The 22583-nt window shown below is 32.4% G+C and overlaps 1 protein-coding gene across 1 annotated transcript; it reads left to right on the top strand.

Moving 5' to 3' along the window:
- Position 1: 1 nt before the first annotated feature.
- On the top strand, positions 2–5437 carry LOC114927215 (LOB domain-containing protein 18-like). The gene is made up of 2 exons (XM_029296857.1): positions 2–43; positions 5021–5437. The coding sequence occupies exons 1-2, from the start codon at positions 2–4 to the stop codon at positions 5435–5437; spliced, it is 459 nt and encodes a 152-aa protein (XP_029152690.1).
- Positions 5438–22583: the final 17146 nt, after the last annotated feature.

The following is a 22583-nucleotide window of genomic DNA, read 5'->3' as shown; positions in this document are numbered from 1 at the left end:
GATGACGAAGGACAACAGAGACACAGTGGAGGTGGAGGTGAAGGTGTATTTCGAGTACATATGATTTGGGGAAGGACTATGGAGAAGAAGGGTTGTAACACCCTAATATTCAAATCCTTATACTTGAGTCATAAGTTAATGATAATAAGGTGGTATGACTCTCAAGGGGATTTTTAATACATAATTTATAAGTATAAATGAAAGGAGTAAATATAAAATCGCAAATTCGTGACACTCACGCATCGACAACTAAAGATAAAGCATGAAGTTGAAAGTGATATACAGCTAAAGGCATTAAGGAGAATAAGAAAAGGACAGTATATAGATATCTAACATAAGTTAATAGCCACTAGTCGTGACCCACTAAGTTTAGGTCGGCTAGGGTATAGTATAACAGTAGTTGACAACAGTATCTCCTAATCTCTCCCAAAAGAAACATAAAAAGTCTCTATAGGCAAGTTCAAAAGAGTTTAATACATAATATAGGCTTTTTAAAATAAAGGTGGGGAGATTTTAAGCAAAATATAAAGTAGAGAATATAAAGATCTTCGCCGTCTCTCAGATGAACCACAACTCACTTCTGAGCACCTGAACTTGTATCTGAAAAACAAGAGATATATATACGGAATGAGAACCCCCGACCCATGGGTTCCCAGTACGGTAAAAGTGCCAAATAAATACAATGCATTGTAATAAAAACTCACTAAGCATCCTAAACTTTCTTTCACCAATTTTCATCCTATGTTCTCGCTAATCCATAAATAGGCAACTATCGTAAGGGAATGCTAAATCTAATTCATCTTTCTCATGCTTCCTAACTTTTTAACTCTCCAACAAATCAGAATTAAAATCATAAACAAAATCATCACCAGTTTTTCAGTCTCAGCAATTCTATATCAATACTTCATATCTTCACTTGGAGCAAGTGAAATCACTTCACTGCGTCCACCCAGGGAGCTCAAATTATCTCATTTTCTACCTGGAGCAGTGAAATCACTCCACTGTGTCTACCCAAGGAACTCAAATTACCTCATTCAATAATAATCAGTATAAATTAATCATATCATTACTCTATCTCAACAAGAACAGCCCTCAGCGTCAATCGACACCAGTATGAGGAACCTCTCAGTTGTACAAACACAAGCAATACAGACAAGTAATACACAATAAAGTATAAGTAGAACAAGTAGCACATAATCAGGTAGCATAGCATATATGATATATCAATAAACAAATAGGCAAACCCAAACAATTCAAACATATGCAAATGATGTATGCCTACCCTATGACTGATGATATCATCTGTCGGTTATATGGCCAACCCGACACGTCTTGGTAGCTAACCATGGACAAAAACACCCATGCGGAGAAGGTGGGCTTCAGCTACAACCCCTTTGCTACTACTCATTAAACATAGAGCCAGTGAAATAACCACTACTGCGACTACTACCCAGGCGGGTGTTTAAAAGCTCAACCTGGAGCGAGTGGAATCACCACTACTGTCGCTACTACCCAGTCGTCACAATCTGTGACCTGGAGCAAGTGGAACGAACCACAACCCTTGCTATTGCCCAGGATCTCAAAACATACATTCATTCAGTTTAAAATCAATCATCATTGTTATCAAATCTCAAACATTAACCAGGAGCAAGAGGAACGAACCACAACCCTTGCTACTACCCAGGTATCACAAATACACATTCATTCATTATCACTCTTCATTATTACCAATTTTCAAACAATGACCCGGAGCAAGCGGGATAAACCACGATCTTTGCTACTACCCAGGTATCACAGACATACATTCATTCAAAACTCCATAATTAAACTCATTTATTATAATTCTCCTTCCCCATCTCATATTCAGAGCAAATGGACAACGCCACTGCCTACTACCCGGGGTCACACGTTACATTCATTTTCAAACCATCATTTCTGCACTTCCTCAATCACGATTCATTACTCCAAGTCTTTCTTCATCAACAAGTTATCACATTTCCTAGCTTCTTCTCATTACTAGGCATACTATAAAAATTTAGGACTTAAAGGATGAAAATGGAGGCTTAGAAGTCTGAGATTCGGCTTTAAAAACTCAAAAATCAATTTTTGCTGAAAACGGGGTCACGCGTGCGAGTCGCCTACGCGCACGCTTGGGAAGTAGAGAGGTAGCGTGACGCGTTCGCGTCAGTTATGCGTATGCGTGGATGCGTTTTGTGCTCCTCACACAAAGTCGGCACGCTACCATCACAACTCTCTGGAATTTATACCATGCACCTGCATCAATACAGTGATGCATAAGAGTCAGCCAGGTGCACGCATGAGAGAGTAAAAATCGTGAGTGACGCGTGTGCATTGGCCATGCGTGCGCGTCAGAGTACGTTTTACCAAAAATTTTACTAAGTTTAAAAAGCTGCAAGATTACATTTTCAAACCCCAAACTTCTGACGGGAAAAACTTTTTCGTTTCAAATCATTTTCTACCCGTTCTTCGAACGACATAAACATCTCGGATCCAATTTTATTTCTGAATAAGTTTGATACAAATCGGGAATTTGGAGACCAAGTTATGTTCTGTCAAAGTAGACCGAAATCATAACTTTCATAAAAACCAACAAAAACTAAATTTTCAACACAAACCAATTTCAAACCTTTTCAAAACCAACCAAAACTTACCAAAATCAACCTCAAGCCTCCTCAACTCATATTTTTAACATTCTCATTAAATTCACATTCCACCAATCCACCATTTTTACCATCTCAATCAAATAACTCAATTTTAAACAAAATACTATATCATATCTTTCATTCCACATCCCAAGTTCCAACAACCAATTCCATCAACCCCCAATACATATAAATCCATATCATTGTATACAACTCACATACATTATCAACAAAGACATTAATTCCTCCCTCAAAACCAATAACCACATAGTCCATACAATCCATTGTAACCAAATAACAACAATCACGATTCCATTCAATCTCATATGACGTCACACAATACACACATCACTTACCTTCCTTACCTCTTTCTGGCATCCGGCCCAAGATTCACGGCCTTCGGCCCCAAATTCACAATTTAAATGTATATTTCACAAACTAATATTTATTATCCAATTCATCAAATTTTCAACACACCAAACATACAAATTCACACAATTCTCAACCCAATCATTAATTTACATTACATATCAACTATACATATTAGTACCAACTATTTACACAATCCAAAATTAATGCTAGGGGCATCTAGCCTAGGAATTCTCATCACACCACACGGTACTTAAATGAAACTTAAACTGTACCTCTTGTAGCCAAAATAATTGAGCTTCTTCTTAGAAGTCTCCACCAACTCTTAGCTCCAAGCATCACCAAGGCCCCACAAGCAATATCAATCTTCCAATTGTGCACCAAAATCAACCAATACTCTAACATAACCAATTTCACACTTATAATCAACCTAGGGTTCATGAAAATGATAAAGCATAAGGTTGGAGGATTTTTTATCTTATCCTACTGAAGTTTGTGATGAATATCACCCATGGCTCATACTAGAGCACTCCTAAACAAACAAAATCACAAGATTTCCTCAAAATCCAAATTAAATTCGAATTTAAAGAGAAAAATAAAATTTGGGTAGAGGACAGTGGAATACTCACCACAAAATTTAGATAGAATTGTAGAGGATGAGAAGAGCGATGTGTAGTCGTAAACGGCTCGTCAATCGGAGTTTCGGAGAGAAAGTTATGGTGATTTGAAGTTTGGAAAGCTAGGTTTTCTTTCTCTCTTCTCTCTATCCGCCCCCTCTCTCATTCTCTAGGGTAAATGAGCTGAAATATTCATAACTAATATTTATATATGTTGTGTCTTGGGTCCACTTAGGCCTGGTTTACTTGTTTTAGTCTGTTGGCCTAATTTTGGGCCAAAACCTTTAAGATTAGAGTTTTAAATCGTATTTTAAATATTTCTAGCTTCCCAAATTAAAATTTCTCATTTTCTAACCTTATTTACTTATAATTAATTTATTCAGCTGCAGTACCAGATAGATCTCAGCCGATATTGTCGGTCAAATTTTCAATGTGCATTTTTATTCAGAAAACTATGTTTTCCGACTCAGAAAAATTTACTGAGTCCACATATCATATTTAAATTATCAAATTCTGATTGCTAAATTTTCTAATCATATTCGCTCTTATTTAATTTATTATTTAATTAATTATGGTTTGACTGAATTTTACAAGAGTGAGGTGGCACTGAAAGAGATCTCTATCTGTTTCCATTATTTTCTTTAATAAAAAAAATAAAAATTATTGAATTGATTTTTGAAAGAGATCTTGTTGGTAATAATAATTTGAGTTGATGTTTAATTATTTATTTATCTTTTGATTGGATAATTTATTTTTGGTTATGAATGATGGAGTAGAAAAATAGGTGGTGGTAGAAAAAAAGTTTGAGTGATGATAGTAAAAATAGAAGATGAGGATATTATAAATTTTTTAAGATTTTGTGTGTTTTATGTATTTGTTTTGCCAAACATAAAATATGTATATATATTTTGCATTTATGTTTTCTTAATTTATATATCAATGTCTATGTTTCAGTGTATATACTAATGCAACAGAGTCTATGGGTAGTATATGCAAATTTAAAATCAACATGATAGAAAGTTAGAAACAGCCTACCATAATAGTATTCGATTGATCATGATGGAATTTATAATAGGATAAATCGAAAATAAGTAGCTATTTAGGTATTACCGAGATAAATTTTGAGAGAAATAGATAGTATAAATAAAAGATTATATAATTATAATAAGAAAATAGTAAAATCGTGATGAATTTTTTGTTTATTAGGAATTTTTTTTTGCTTAAAGTAAAGAGAATTCAGAATTGTGTTCTTAATTAGTCATACTATTTCTCCTATGACTAATTTTCATATAAACATCATTAAACACTTAAAGTCAACAATGTAATGTTTTTCATTTGTGACATTTTCTGATCTCTTTTTCTTTTATGTAGGTGTTGGCTTTACAAGCCGAACTCTCATTCTTACAAAATCATCTTGCTACAATGGAGATACGACAACCGCCACCAATTCCTCCAACGCAAGGAGTGCCGACATCACCTATTTTCTCAGTTGCAGATTTACCAACGGTTGTGGGTGTTGCCCCCACCACCTTATCAATGCCGGCCACTTTTGATCCATCTTCCCACTTTGATCCAGCAACTTGGGCTATGTATCAACGGGTCATGATGGACCCACGGCAATACATGGCTGTTTCAAGCCCAATAGGCCCAACTGCTAGTGGTGATGTTGATCTCCAAACAGTTGCATGTGAGCTCATCAATAGGCACGTGCCTCTGCAAGCACCACCTCAGACTTCTGGTTCCAATGCTGCATCGACGTCAGCTCCATCACTTAGTTCTTCTAAGTGATCAAAAACATATTTACATCTTTGAACTTTAAGCAACTGATCTTTAATTTTCGTCTCGTTAATCATAGATAGTTATGGAGGAATGTTTGAGTTTTCTTATTAGTTTCGTTGAGAAAATAAAATCATAGTTATTGTATCGATAGTATATCATTATTCTTAGCCCTTCCTTCTTTAGTTTTTTCTGTAAAAACACTGGGCAGTGAACTTATTAGTTATTAATACATATGTGAAATATTTTTAAGGTGTAAAATTTTAATTTTCTTTTAAGTGGAAACTCAAATAAAAATGCCTTGAATTGTTTTAAGTGAAGATACAAATTTAATATTCACAAATATTATATTATTAATTTACCCGAAAAATAATTTGTTTATCTTATAAAAACGATTACCGACTTTTTTTCCAATGCTAATATTTAAATTTATATTATCATGTGAATACAACTTTAGATACAAAATATGGCTCCCAAAATCAACATAGAAGAAATCGTTATTCCATTTATTTATACATAATAAATAAAAGAAATAAACTTGTTTTTATGACAAATTCAACACACACAGAGCAAAAGTATTTAATAAACATAAACTGATAAGTGAAGGGAGAAAAAAGAGGAAAGAAAATAGGAAGAAAAATTATTATTTTTAATATTTGATTTAAGAAAAAAAGTCATAAAAGAATAGGCAAATAATATAAAAGAGATCGTGGGAATAACTGTATTTTAATCTCCTTTTATGTTAGATGAAAAAGTGATAGAAAATTTGTTATATTATTTTGTTTTAATATTATTTTTTTAAAATATTTTATAATATAAAAGTAAAATTATTTTTTATAATATGTTTTTATTAACTAAATATATCAAAAAATAAAAATTTACTTAATTTTTTTCTCTTTATTTTTTTATTTATTTATTTTCTTTCAACCAAATAAAACTTAAGTATAAAAAGTATTATAATATTAACATGTGTGACTACAACGAAAATAAAAAGAAAACATTAATAATTCGATCTTGAGAATCCTGATTGAAACGCAAAGGTAGAATTTTCAACAAGTGTGTTCGAAATAAATACAAAATATATTAATAATTTGATCTAGTATAATTTTATTTTATAAGAATAAATACTATTTAATTCCTAGAATTTGGAATAAAAATTAAAATTGTTTCTAACTTTTTTTTCGTTCAAAATAGTCTTTAGCATTATGTTTAATATTAAACTATGTTTTTAAACACAATAATTTTTAAATGATAGAAATACCTCTTTGTTTAGTTTCCATTGCATCACATCGACGACCACATCACTACTTCAATTTCCATGGTCATCACCATGAGTAATAGCATACTTCAAAATTTTCAAATTCAACAACAACAACAAATAACTTCTCTTTCAAATTCAACAACAAAAAAAAAGGACAGAGAGAGCATCATCCGTTTCTCAGCAAAGAAGAATCGAAAAAGCTTCTCATTAGTCTTTCACTGGTGGTGGCAACTGTGTGGTAGTAATAACAATAAATGTGGATGGACGGCAAAAGAGTAACATATCACAGCAATAGTGGCACTGCACAGAAAAGTACAAGGGACAACATAGAAACAACAATTTCACGCATTGAACCCTAAATTTTGCTTTCCTTTTCAAATTTTAATTTTCATTTGGTTGTAGAATTCAAGAGAAAAGGACAATATCCTTTTTAATTTGACTTCTTCTAGTTGTCTTTTTTATTTTTTCTCCTTCTTCAACCTATTTTTCTTGTTCATGTAAAATTTTATCATTTTTTGGTCTTTGTTGTGTGTGAATTCTTGTAACCTTGAAATTTTTGTTACGAAAGAGTTGACCTGTTGGATTTCACTTTTGATTTGGGTGACTGTGTATTTCTCAATTTTAGAATATTATATATGTAATTAGTTGTTAAATGTTATTTGAAATCATTATTTATTTTTGAAAAAGTATAATGGCCAACACACCTACCAGTCAACATAAAAATTTCTTTAAAAATTAATTTTGAAATTTTTTAAAAATCAGACTTCGAATAATTAGAATTAGGCCATGTAACCTCCTCGAAACGCAGGGATATTCTCACATCAACCTTCCTTCCCATGCGTCAACCTTTAGTTGCGCAGACCCCCTTTGCTAACACTGCATCTCTGCCGCCGCTGGAGGGAGTTCTCGTGCGAGTTACACCTGCATTCCTTCACGTCGTCGTTGGGAGTTTTGCGCGAGTGGCAGGATCATCCCCTTACATCACACTCCTCCATCGCACCACCATCGGTCTTTCTTCATCTTCTTTCAATATAATTTAAATATTTTTCAATATAATTTGGATGTTTTTTTTTTGGTATATTATAGATGTTATTTTCCATGTAAAGTAGATACTTTTTTTTGATATAATTTGAATATTCTTTTAGTATAAATATATGTGTAGTTTAATTTATTTTTAATGTGTATTTGTATTCTAACATGTATTTTGTATTTGTGGCTGATTTTGATATACACGTAGCATAACTCTTAACAAAATAAAGATCAAATTATTATTATTATTATAAGAAATTAATTAATCCGACATAAAAATTGTTATTGGTAAATTTGGGATATGTATTATGCGATTTCAGAATGAATATCAGCATAAATTATTGTATATTACACATTTAAATGTGGCATGAATCTTATTTGGTAGAGTTAACGTTGTCCATCCTCGAGTTACATGAGATGGCTCTTTAACTGTAGATCAAAATTTCTTTTCCACAAAAATTGAGTTGGGTTTATAAGATACAAAGTCATCCATGTGAAGCTCTTACATAAAAGAAACGCACTACATATACCAGACTTTTATGTTATAAATTATTTGTTTAAACTTTAAACTTTGGAAAATGATGATTTATATCATGTATGTCTTTCTTATAATAATTTTCTTTTGAATAAAGTTATATAATTCAAATTTATTACGTTATAAATTAACACACTTGTGCTTATGATTTTGAAAAGTTTGGATGTTCTAAATGTACATAAAAAATCATTTACTAAATTAGTTATCGGTATAAAATACTATTAAAATATGAAATAATAATAAAATAAATTAAATAATATATATATTTATATACAAATATCTAATATTAATTTAATAATTAATTTTTATGTGTACATAGTATTTTGTTTGAAGATACTTAAAAAATATTTTTTAAAATTAACTTGTGTTTATTATAACTAAAAAGTCAATATAATCTTATATATTAATAAATATTTAGATTCACTCTTAATTAAATTATTGATGTAAAATTTTATTTGCAATTAAATTTTATATTTATGTCTATTATAATTATTTTAAATTTTAAAATCATTTTTTTAAATACATTATTGTTGTTTGTATATATTTATTGAAAGTTATTTTTAATTTACCAAATATAAATATTACTATTTTAATTTTTTTAAATAAACTTTAATCAACCTGTTACAAAAAATAAAAAATTTATCAAATTAAACCTAAGACTTATTGCAAGTTTGGCACATAGACATCATCTCTCATAAGGAGACCTTAATTAAGTGAAACTCTCTAATAATTAATAACGAAGAGAGAATAATAAAAAATATAAAGGGGAAAAAAGTTTATGAGAGTATAATATTGGTGAGTATCAAATAGCTATTACTATACAAAATTCAAATTCATAGTTTCATTTTTTTTCTTCATACAATATAATTAGGTGAAAATTCAGGTACAGTTAACTTCATATAAAGTTAATAACTAAAATTTATTAAATAATTTAACAAATTTGACTTAATTATCTTCTAACAACTGTCACCTATCAATTTTATACAAGGTTAATTATACTTGAATTTTCATCTATAATCATGTTACAATCAATTATCTAAGTGTCTTTCTTGTATAAAGATCTTGGCTTATATAACGATTCTTGCATATTGATTGTTATGATAGGAGCTTCTTCTATGATACATGTTGTTAAACTTGCTTATGCTACTTACGAGTATTAGTTAAGAATAATAATTTTCCTGATAAAGTGGGTATCCACAAAGATTTACCCGTTAATGGATGGATTTGAAGAGTATTTTCTACTCATGGAAACAAAGAACGGATATCCAATTAATAGACAGGGTAGATAAGGCAGGAGAAGAAGTATCCTCCCTGTGGATACCCATTTAATACACATTAGTATAAAATTACTATAATATCTCCAATATATATATATATATAGAGGGTTACCTGAAACTGTAGGTCGATCTCGGTCGAGATCTTCTGTGTTGGTCGGAGCCGACGTGTCCGGCAGGTGTATAGCTGCCGGAGCTGGTGTGTCCGACTTGTGGAACTGAGAGTGCTGCTGATCCTTTATCACCGAAGGGTGAGGGGTACCTGCATGGGACTCCAATGCTTAAGTTAGCAAGGGTATTAAGCAGGTATTGAGTAGAATCAGAGTATGAGTTATACCTGGGTGCTCCAGTGTATTTATAATGGTGAGATGTGGCCTTCTGTGGATAAGATAAGTTAGTTATCTTATCTTATCTTTATCTTATCTTTAAGTGAAGTCATCTTATTTTTAAGGGAACCGCCCTTCTCTCTGTAGGCTTGGGCTACCTTGGGATTTGGGGCGTGTTCCTCTATTTGGGCCCTTCTTTGGGCTTTCCTGGGGACTTGGCCAAGCTCTTTAAGAAGAGGTCGGATTGTCCTGACCTGAAAAGGTCGGTCGTTTTGTCTGTAGAACATCCTGGGTCGGACAACTCGACCCAGGATATGAACAGTGCCCCTGCTTGAGCTCGGTTTTCCTTTTGAGATCGAGTCCTTTACTTCGGTCTTTCTTTGGTGAAGCCGAACTCAAGCATTTTGTCGACTCCTTTGCAGCAGCTTTGAATGTAGAACGTTTCTTCTAAAAGATGCGCGCTTTTATATCGGCGCTTTTTTGGGAACGTGCGAGGGTTTAATGCCCTCTTTAATTTGAGCATTAATTGCCCCGTTTCCTTTTGGCTCTTTATTTCGATTTTGAAAACCCAGAAACGGTTTCTCTCCTTTTGCCCTTTCCATAGCTTCTTTTCTCCGCTCTCTCCACTCTCTGTTTTTTGTTTGCGCTTCTGCTTTCTTTGTGTTGCAGCGTCGTTTGGCGTTTCTAGAGCCTTAGGTCTTGCGTTTCTTCCTGCAACATTGCTCTTGTTCGTGTTCTTTATGAGAAGGCATTTCCAGATTTCGTCTTCCATCTTCAGTTTCTTTGAAGCTCGCTACTCTTTCTAGGTTGGTACTAGCTTTCTTGCTTCTTTCGTAGCTTCGTCTTTAGTTTTTTGGTGAAGTTCTGATTTTGCATGTTTGAAAGTTTGAATCTTTTCATGGTCTTGTATTTTCTTGTCGTTGTAACATGCTTTTCCTATCTTTCTCTTATGGATTTTCTTGGCATTTCTATCGAGGCCTTCTAGGGTTTTACTGTTGCTTCTGGTTGTTTTCTGTCTGATACTGATAGAAAATCTGCATCTGTTTCTCACTTTTGGAGATTGCTTTTTGTATGATCTTGAAAAAGGTTGTATTTTTAATGGTCTCTGCTTGGCGTGCTTGATGTTTGGGAATGCTTTTTGCTTGGTAAACTGTAATGACTTTTTGTGTTTTTCTTTGAAAAATGTTTGTTATTGAATTCTTTCTGAGAAATGCTGGGGTGCAAGCTGTAGATCTTGCCTGAAAACCTTGCTTTGTTACTGCCTCCAAAGAATGCCCCAGGACTTTGGTTTGAGTCTTGGGGTTTTCCTTTTCTTGTTTCTTCGCCTGTATCGTATTGACCGAGTTGTTTTCTCCCTTTGTTCGGGATGTTTTTAGTAACCCCATCTTCTTTTCTTACTTGTAGGATTAGTTGGCCTCATGTCTTCTCGCAATAACGTTGTAGAGATGTCTTCCAGAGTTTCCGAGGGAATGTTTAATTGGCTGGACTCCCTTGTTTTGTTTTGTGTTTCTGTTGTGGATGCTGAATTTTGCACAGAGCTGAGGAAGCGCCATAGGATTTGTGGTAACAATGCTCGTGAGGAGGATTACGAGCTTGTTGCTCCTGATTCTGATGAGAGAGTTTGTTTTCCGACTTCCATTGAGAGGGAGCGTCCCTTCTTCTATGCCTATGAATACTTCTTCAGCCAGTTGAACGTTACTTTTCCTTTTACTGCTTTTGAGACCGACCTGTTGTGGTCGTGTAATATTGCTCCATCCCAACTTCACCCTAATTCCTGGGGTTTTATTAAAATTTTTCAACTTCTCTGTCGTGAATTAGATGTAACACCTTCCCAGACTCTTTTCCTTTATTTGTTTGTTTTCGCCAAGCCTGGCGGTTCTTCAGAAAATAAGGCTTCCTGGGTTTCCTTCAGGTCTGCCCAGGGCCACAAAGTTTTTGCTATGTATGATGAGTCCTTTAAGGACTTCAAGAATTACTTCTTTAAGGTTCTTGCTGTCGAGGGGGCCTGCCCCTTTTTTCTTGATGAAAATGATGAGCCTTCTTTCCCTCTAGAGTGGCAGAGGGATGTGAGAGTGTCTCGTTATACTTGGGAGATGCTTGATGATGTTGAGCGTGCTTTTGTTGTTGTTCTTGAGGATCTATGGGGGAAACCGCACCATCTTGATACAAAAAGGTTTTTGAATGACCCATCCTTGGTTCGGACTGTTTTGGGTATTTTTAATAACCAACAACTCACTCAGACTAAAACATACACTTACTCAAATCAAAACAACATGAGAAAAATCAAAATAAGAAAAATGAAGATTTAGATGCATTCAGAACATTTTTGCAAGAACAAAGTAGAAAGATAGACAAGACACACAACAGAAAGAAGCTGCCAACAAAGTCAAAAGTAAAAAAATAATAATGTTAGAAAAAAATTAGTTAAAACTTATCTTATTTAATATTTTTAATTATTTTTATAAAATAAATATCAAAGGAACAAATAAATTATTAATGATTTAATATCATTTATTGATATTAATTAATAGTTAATGGACACATTAGATAAAAAAGATGCAAATAAAAATGATCATATCTCTTCTCATTTAAATGACAAATTTAATTTTTTTATTACTAACAAAAATAATAAAAAACCTCCATCATAATGAATATCTAAAAAAAATAAAAAAATAATTTTTAAAATTTAACTCTATTCAAACAAAAAATAATTATGGCAGCCAATTCGAATATGAAAATCAAAATATTTGAGATTTTATTTGATATTTTTACTTAAATTAATTAAAAGAAAAGTGTGTTTAAATTTCTATTTTCAATCAAATAGATAGCATACTCATCCTCAACTTTTGCGATAATTTTCATTATAACTGTAATAAAATTACACACCAAAAAATTTCAATATTACATTAATAGTTTTGGCTTTAAAATTAGTTAAGATAAAGGAGATAAAAAATCTTTCGACTAATTAGCATCGTTAGTTATATGTAAAAGATAATATCTATGATGCTAGCTAAGAAGATGAGAAGGGTGATGTCAGAATTAGTAGGGGAGACTCGAAATACTTTTGTGCAGGATATAAAAATACATGTTGGGCACTAATTGCTTGTAAAACTGTAGAGTAGTTGAAGTTGAGGAAGAAGAACTCGACTAAAATTAAATTAAGTTGGAGTTTCAAAAAATCTATAATAAAATCAAATGGAGCTTTATAGATATTGTATTACTGAAAATGAATTTTAGTCTCAGGTGAAAAAAATAGATTAATGAGTGTGTCCACACAATATTTATGTCAATATTGATAAATGGGTCACTATTTAAACCATTCAAGATAGTAATGGGTTTGAGGTAGGGATTTTATTATTTATACTAACATGCCCCGACTCACAAGAATTACTCTATGGGATTCGTCCTAACCAACACATTAAATATTTATAAAAGATCTAGTCCTCTAAAAAGTCTATACAATGCGAGGACAAGGACAACCCACCACTACTACTGGAATGAGAGAATCACTCAATGCTAAAGCAAGAAGAGAATCACTCTGACATGCTTGTGATGTTGCTGTTGCTCACATCTCCAGCGGAATCCTCCTTTTCTATCTTAAAAGAACTAGTGTATGTACATGTCCGCCATCATCTGGTCAATCCACGCCTGGGAGCTATCTTCCGATGAGGACAAGGATCCAAATCACTTGGGAATCTCTAGCCTGTCGATTTCTGCCCAAGGGTCGTTGACTAGTTCGACTGTAGAGGATGGTATTGGAGCGGTGGGCATAAGTACATTAGAAACTACTGGCTACTGATCGGGGTAGTACCAAGATGGATACTCAAATATATCGATTATTAGGGACTTTGGTATGGGCTCTGCCATGTTCAGAGGATAAAGTGAAAAATGATACTGGCTTCTGCCGGGGTGAAGCTCTGATAGCAACATATCATAGGACATATAGAGGTCAAATGCTTGGCTGAGTAGAGGGTGAGAGAAAGGATGCTTAGGAAAGTAGTAAGTGTACGTACGTGAACTACCCAAAACACAGCGCCTCTAGTCATGGGATCCACATATCTGCTATATGTTGAGTACTCAAAGAATATTATGTTGGTTTTCATCTGTGGACATGAAAAATAAGAGGATGAGAACCTAAAGTTCCTAGAATGGTACTACACAAAAAACCTAAAGAGATTCGCAGCATAAGTCGAAGTGTTCGCAAGGTTTTAGCGGTAATCCACACAAGGAAGCACAAGTACAAATATACAATATAATAAAAGTTACATTACAAATAAGAAATTACAAACAAAAAAATGCAGCAACCAAATATGATGCATGTCTAGTCCTTTGCAAATCATGAGCTTATGCATTAGTTGGCTACCCGTGATCTGATGTTACCTAACCCTACATCCGAATATGATTACTCCACTATGTACAGTAAGTGCACCAGTGCCTTATGGTAAATTATGTACAGCAGTGGCACTAATACAAGAATGACTCAAAATATAATGTGATCACAGTGAGTAACTATCCATACGGTGGGTGTACCCACCACGTGGATTCTAGTTTTATCGAAGTAGAAACTCCTCCCTAGATAATCCTTTAGCACATTAGAATTTATAGTTTCCTTTTCCACGACACATCTCAATAAACTTTATTTATAAGAAACTTCTCTGGCCTTCTCTTTTAAATAAGACTCGTCACATTTTATCATTTTGCACTTAGTATTTTTATATATTTTTAATTTTGTCATTTTTGTGCTTATTTCTCTTTTCTTTGTTTTCTTTAGGCTTTTTGCGACGCTTTTACCCCTAATGTTGTTACTTTACTATCTTATCCTCATATTTTTACTAAAAATCTTTTTACCCTCCACTAAGTTAATTAACCATTTCTAAATTTTACTTTATTCTTATTTAGTGTCAAAACTTTACCAAATTAATCCTAAGATTTTTCTATGACCACATTACCCTTAATACTTTTAATTAATGCTAATTTCACTCTTAGATACCTAAAAGACTATTTTACCCTTTATTAATTTTCTTACTTGTTTAGTTACCACACTTTGCACTTTTACTAAAATTTTATTTTAATTATAATTTTGATCTAACTAATTTATATAATTATAATTTTAACCCTAGAATTACTAAGATTGGAATTTTTAATTGTTAACTTATTTTAATTATATTTTTAGCCTTCTTTTTACCTGAAAATAATCATAACATCATTTTTACTTTACCACATCCAATTCATAAGATTAAAACTCTTTTTTTAACCTCTTTTCAAACCTTTTACATGTTACTTTTCAGGTTTGTAATGGCTGAAATTTTCAGAAGTATCGTTTTGTATTTTATCCACTTTTGGTGATTTTGAAGACTTAAAACTTAAACTTCAAGTACTCCAATATTTTTTGCTGTCTCATACAAAATTCAGAGAAACATAAGCTTCATATTTCACTTAAATAACAAGCCAAAAATAGAGTTACATCACATAATTTCTAGAATAACAAAACAAGTATAAATTCATTACAAAATAGCTCATGCTAACACCAAATTAAACACAAATATATTCTAACTAATTCTAACTCTTACCTATTTTTTAATTCAGCCTTTAAATACTTTAAACTTCAGAAATTACTCAAAAAGATAGAGAAAGATAATTAATAGATTTTTAGTGCTTGTTGGCCGAAATAGTGTCACAAAAGTGATGAACTTCAACCACTTTAAGCTTGAATTTTCTTGGCTCCTTAGGCGTTCTGAATATTTACTTTAAGAGGGATTTATTGACATGGAAGAGAGTAATAACTTACCTAAAATTCAGTTGAAAAAATAAAAAAAAGGATGAAAAATAAGGGTTTACCCTGTTGAAATTATAGTGAAAGTACAAGAATTAGCAAGAATAAACAATGAGTTACTTTTGAACGGTTTTGATTCTTGAAAAACACTTGAAGAACAAGTGAAGAATAACTTGAATATGGGCTGAAGTGAAGAGTAAAAGTGTATAAATTTTGTCTTTCTTTCTCTAAAAACACAGCAATTCTCTCTCTATCTAACTTTTTGTTAATTTTTGTTTAGTGATTCTCTTAAATAAAATGTTGAAGTTGGCTTAATTAATGTGGTAAATAGGTTGTTAAAGATCAAAGGACAATATGCTGAGAATAAGAGAGAAGTGACATGATTTTGAGGAAGCACAGTTAGCCTCATAATCACGTGTTTATCCACAGTTAATCACGGTTTGTTACTCGGGATTAAAAATACTGCTAAGAGAGGTAAATATCAAAGATAATCTTAGGTCTATGAGTGAGAGAGAGGGACAAGTTGCTTGAAAAACAAGCAAGAGAATTCGGAGTGTCTAGGATATATTTGTGGAATACTAGTCAGAAGTTCGCTTTGGATTAATTTTTACCACGTGATAAAATAATAAGTGGCTGAGATTTATTCTTAAAGGAGTAAATTAATAATGAATGGATAATATTATTCTTAAAGTTTTTGGGGCGTTAAATTTTTTTCGGTGTGCACAAAATAGTCACAAAGTAAATTCCAATTTAAAAAGTCACTAGTGAGAAATAATGGACACATAAGGAGTGAGTATTTATTTTTACTAGTCAAATTTAACTTAGAGTGAGTAATTACCTTCATAAAGTCAATTTTGACCTATTAATTACTACTCCTTAATAGGCTATGATCACGGATTTTGTCGAATAAATTACAAAATAGCTAGAAAAAATTGGATCCTTACACTTGTGGTTATCTTTGGTTGTTTCACTATTCATCACCATATGCATAACATTATCGAACATATTCTTCTCGATATACATCACATTAAGACAATGACAGACAAGAATATCCTTTCAATAAGGTAAGTCCCATAATATGCTCCTTTTAGTCTAATTATGTTCGTTTTCATACTCCCAAAATTGTAACAGACCTTCTATCCTGACTATCTTGGCATAATTACTAACCCTAGATTACACTTCTTCTCCGATCATTTTGACAAGAGGCTCCTCATATTTCTTAGTATTTTTTCTAAATGCAGTTTGATTGTGTCTATAAAGGATAATTCTCATGCAAAAATCTCATGTGACAATCGAACTAATATTTTTTTTCCATCATATTTCAACTATAAAGGCTTCATATCTTCCATACAAACAGAACAAGATAACTTTCTTTGAGTCCCCCATCTGAACAACATTCCTTAAGAAGAAAAATTATTAATTGTCCATATCAAGGTGTCTTTAAGTGTGAAATTGACCTCTTAGATATATCATAAGTTAAAACACTACGAGATTAAAATTGGTTCAATTCATTGATAAGAGGGTGGATGTATACATATATTTTGGCCTCTGAATTGTCTAGACTAGGAATGACACAAGTTAGAAAGAGGTAGGAATCTTTCATTTACATTTCAGGAGGAAGATTGTAAGGGATATCAATGACAAACCAGCATAAATAAAACCATCAAAACATAGACCAAGTCTCATATTACTAGGTTCGGTTTTTTTTATTAAAATAAAGCCATGCTTCTCTGTGAGAAGGGTGCATCATGATATCGTTATTTTCATAGTTGTTAAGGTACCATCTCAAATGAGGTGCAAAACTCATTGAAACTTAGAATATTTAGAACCTTGGTATAAGGGATAAATAATGCATTCTCTTATATTGGGCATTCTTGATACATTTGTTCGGGTCAAATCTATGTGAGTTAAAAAATTTATAGTTACGTAATCCCTTCTCATCCTTGTAACAAATCATGAAATCGTTTATGCAACAATCTATCTTAACCACCCTTAACTTCAATTGAGATGAAATTTTCTTGGCTTCATAGTAGTTTGTGAGAATATCACTAGGATCGTTAGTGGCTTCTCTAACTAATATCACCATTGGTTCAAAAGACTACCGTGAATGATTAATTTCAAATTCAATTCCTATTATTCTTGTAACAATTAACAATTCTGAGTGAACAAACCCTTTTCAAAGAGGCTTACGCACTTTATTCCAATAGATGGTAAAATTTTGTGAATTGGGATTAAGTTTTTCCTTCTGCTCTTCTATTATTGGACAAAGTTGTTGAAAGACACTCATTATCATGGATTTATGTCTAACAACATCATCCATCCAAATAACTATATATCTAGCTAGTACCTCATGACCATACAAATTTTCTCCTAATTAGGAACTACTCTCGACTTTTAAATTTCCTTCATCGTGTTGTATCCAAATTCAATAATTTGGCATAATAATCAAATCATACTTTACATCTTCAGTGGTTTTAAGCTTAGTGCATTTGCACTTGGCACATGGAAACCTAACCTTTCTAAGTCTCAGGTAATCGTCTAATCTCATGCAAGTCTCTAAGAATTCGCTTAAACACTTAAAAATGACAATTTCAAATCTTCCTATTTGAATAATACCAAGCACACATTCAAGATTGATTTTGAACTATTTATGCTACCTATCCACCTACATTTTGACAAAATACATATGCTATATGTTTAGGAAGGTCCAAGGCCCAACAGCAAAAAAGAAACTAACAAGTCACTAATCTAGAAACACTAGTTCCAGGGACATCTGCAACAAGATATGAGAAAAGGAAAGAAGAAAATTCTTCAAAGAAATCTTTTCTTGCTTCTTGAAATTTAGTAGGACGAGCCAAAAGCATCCGCACAGGATTTTGCCTCCCGATATATGTGTGTTACGCATGTGTTTGCTATCTCTGTCAAGAATTTTTTGATAGCATAAAAGATGGAAGAGCCAGCATGATTCGTCATTTCTGCTTTATTGATGAGTTCAATGGAGCAAGAAGAGTCTTCTTCAACAGATAGCTTTGAGATTGTCAATTTGTGGCCAGCTTAATCCCAATGTAAAAATTCCATCACTCCGCCATGGTGATCGAGCAATGACCAATTTTCTTACTGTACCAAGCAATAATCTACCTCCCAAGATGATCATACAGCAAACCACCACAAGCTCCCCAATTCTCTAGTTGAAGAATAGAGCCATTGTAGTTGAGCTTAATCCAATCCTCAGCTAGTGGAGTCTACCTAATCTCTCCCTCTTTAGTTGTTCGAAGCCTCATCATACTCTCTTTCAACATCTTTTTAAATTGGTCATATTCCATGGTAAGAGAAGTTGCTAAAGGGAGAACAGTGTTACTTTAGGTATGTTCATTGTTAAAAATTAGCTTATTACGGTACCTCTAGGCTGTATTACAAATGGTGATGAAGACGGTGGCCCAAGTAGATCCATTCTACATAATAGTAGTAGACTTCAGGTTAATTTCCAACTAATCTTGAAAGTATAGAGTAAAAAAATATTCTTAATCCTCTATCTTTACTAATTTGTTCCAAGTCTCTCAGATAAAAGGGCAATCCCTGAAGGTGTGGCTCAGAGATATTTCTTTTCCCAAAAATTTTAGACAATTATTATTTATGGTAAGACCCTTCCTTTTCCTTTTTAGATTGGTTAGTAATGCTTCATGACTTAAAAGTGAATTTAAAACTCTAAATTTTTGGGGGTAATTTTATCTTTCAAATGTATCTTGTTGAGTTAAAAGTATTGCTGTCACCACTAAAATAGGTCTGATAGACTGATTTAACATAAAATAATCCATTTGGGGAGAACCCAAACTAATGGTATCTTCACCCATATTAGTGCTAGGGGATTTGAGAATATGAATTTGATCTATAATTTTCCCGGGTAAGACTTGCATCAGGTTTTTTCAATTCTGATTATCATTTTTTTGTTGCGTAATTAGCTACTTTTTCCTCCATCTTGTCCGTCCCCAAGTCCATAGTAGCTAATCCAAAAATTTGGGGATCCTTAGGATCCATTAGTCCTTCCAAAAAGAAATGATAGCTCTACCTCCTACAAATTAGGTTCTCCTTGAATTTATCCCAAATGCTGACAACGTCACTCCATGCATTAGAGTTGTTGACTTTGGAGTGGACCTTAGACATATTCTTGTCACGACATCCATACTTGTTGAAGCTGATATTTTGACCCGAGCTGCTGCAAAATGTCTGAAGAACCTCCTTAATAATTCGAACTTGTTCTACACTAGCCTTAGAAAACAACACAAGATCATATGTAAAACAAATATGAGAAATCTTAGGTCCGTTTCTAGAAAGAACAATAAGATCTCACTTTTTATTAGCATTCAACTATTGAATTAAGATCTATCAATGAAAAGAACAAGGAGACAAGGGGATAATGGATCTTCTTATCTAATACTTCTAGATGAAGAGTATATCTTTAAAAGAGAGCCATTCCACAAAAGATTCATAGTGGGTGACTGATGCATTGATAAAAGATATTGATTATGTTTTCTAGTATTCCAACATCATTAAGATGTCTCTGACAAAATCTCAGTTAAGTCTGTTATATGCTTTCTCCAAGTCAATTTTGATAACCATAAAACTTTTTTCAACTTTTTTATTCCTCACGGAGTGAATAACTTCTTGTGCTACTAAAATGTTATTTGCACTTATCCTGCTAGTCGCAAAGCTAGATTGAGTGTTGGATATGATACTAGGTATAAAATATTTTAAATGACCAGCAATAATCTTAGTAATGATTTTGTAACAGACATTACAAATACTAGTAGACCTAAAATGGCTAAAATTTTCAGGAGAGTGTATTTTTTGGATTATACAAATTAGAGTTTAGTTAACCTTATCAATACTATTCGGGTCTTGAAACACCAATTTAACCCATTCAAATAAAGAGTCAACCATACACTACAAGATTGTTGGTAAAATTTAGCCGGTAACCTATCATTCTTGGGAGCTTTCCAGCTTTTCATATTAAAGACTGATATTTTCAATTTAGTCATAAGCACACATTTCTTTGCCAATTTTAATAAAGTCATTGTCTCTTAGTCTAGAAAATATTCTTTAAACAGATAAAATAGATATAATAACGTCATTAGTATAGAGATTTTTAAAGAAACTGACTCCCCAATCTTTAAGCATATCTATATCATCCACCCAAGCCTCATCTTCAGACTTGATAGCCATAACTCTGTTCCTCTCGTGTTTTCTATTGACTTTTTGATAAAAATATTTCGTACTTCTATTTTTAAAATTGATAAAAATTACAGTAGAACATCTGTTGCCAATACATATCTTCTTAGATAGTAATAAACTCATGCTCTTTCCAAAACTCTTTTTGGAGGTCTTTAAAAAAGTAATTTTGGCTTGAGAATAGCTTTGTATTGATCCTTTTTAATCTTTTCAAGATCTATTTTTTCTTTTTAAAGATATTCCTAAAGACCTCTTTATTCCACATTTTAATATTATTGATAAAGTTGGCAATATTTTGCAGGAAGTTATTGTACTTATCCCAACTATTCTTCACCAGATTGTTGAATTCTTTGTGAAGGAACCAAGATGCTAAAAATCTAAAAGGTCTTTCTATTTGGTTGTTAATAGTACCTCTAAAATCTAGAAAAAATAGGAATATGATTAGATTTTAATTTAGAAAGATGTCTACTCCCAACATCTAAGAATTTATTTGCAAACTTAAAATTACTTAAAAAATAATCAAGTCTTCTTTTACTACTTTTTTGTAGCGTTGTCAGATAAAAGGAGGACCGAAAAAGTCTAAATCTTTTAATTCATAGCAATTTAAACAATTAATAAACTTAATTATGAGTATCTTGAGAGAGATGATGAGAATCTCCCTAATAATTAAGAGAAAGGATAGAGTTAAAATCGCCTCCTAAGCACCAAAAACCATTGATGCTAAGATAAATTTCTTCAATGTTTCTCCATAACAAATTTCTATTTTCCACTTGGGAACTGTCATAAATCGCTATAAAATTCTAAGAAATTCGGCTTTCACTGGATTGCCATGTGAATAAACTATTTATGCGTAACGAGGGTCCTGATATTCCAAGAATCTTTCATCCATAAACACCAAATTTCTCTTAAAAAATCTTCTGTCTCACTAATGCTCGAAGAGTCAAAGCCTAATTTTCTAATAACATTCTCCACTTTAATTCCTGAAATGTGAGTTTCAAGTAAGATACAAAACCTAAAGTTATATTTAATTTTGAGATCTTTAATAATGATGTGAAAAATTTTTGACGAGGTTCCTCTACAATTCCAAATAAAAATATTCATAATAACAAAGACAAAATAAGGAAAATTCTAAGGATAAAAATTCTCTATCCATAGTCGAAGTAGTCAAATTTTTATAATATTGGTAGATAAATTTGTCTGCATATCTTCCCTACTTGAGAATTTTTCTTTATGGGTAGAGTAGCTCTCGTTCTTCGTGCACTCGTCTTGGTTGTTTTTCTCTAGTTCTAGTGGTTTGTCTTTTAGAGATCTCATATCATGAGCCATAGGACCCTCCCATTATTTTAGCAATGATGACTTTAGTTTGGTTGTCTAAACTATCATCCATTGGAATGTACATTCCATCATGCTGCTTATTTTTATATATTTCTTAGTTTAATCTACTAAACTAACTCCAATATTCTTTGTATCCTTTACAATCTTTCTCCAGATTCTCATTGATTTTTTAATTAGCAGCTAGCACGACATTTTTTTCTTGTGATTCTGACTTAGAACTTCCTTCTTTGATCTGAAATGATGACTGTACTTTGGTAGTGTCTACCTCTTTTCCTTTAAAAATTTTAATGCTAACAAAATTTTTTTGTTGTATTTGATTGTTATTTGCATTACTATTTTTAATTTGCTAGAATCTTTCGGTAGATTTTCTTATTTTTTTTTCTCTTGAAGTCTTGGCCT

Source organism: Arachis hypogaea, unplaced genomic scaffold, assembly GCF_003086295.3.
Source record: "Arachis hypogaea cultivar Tifrunner unplaced genomic scaffold, arahy.Tifrunner.gnm2.J5K5 arahy.Tifrunner.gnm2.scaffold_55, whole genome shotgun sequence".
In the NCBI taxonomy this organism is placed as follows: domain Eukaryota; kingdom Viridiplantae; phylum Streptophyta; class Magnoliopsida; order Fabales; family Fabaceae; genus Arachis; species Arachis hypogaea.
The sequence above is the reverse complement of the archived record's forward strand: the minus strand, read 5'-3'. Positions and strand labels throughout refer to the sequence as shown.

Excerpts from the sequence above, each read along its gene's own strand:
- LOC114927215 (XM_029296857.1), top strand. The coding sequence starts at position 2 with ATGACGAAGGACAACAGAGACACAGTGGAGGTGGAGGTGAAG. Across the intron at positions 44-5,020 it reads CAGTGGAGGTGGAGGTGAAG|GTGTTGGCTTTACAAGCCGA; the intron begins GTGTATTTCGAG and ends TCTTTTATGTAG.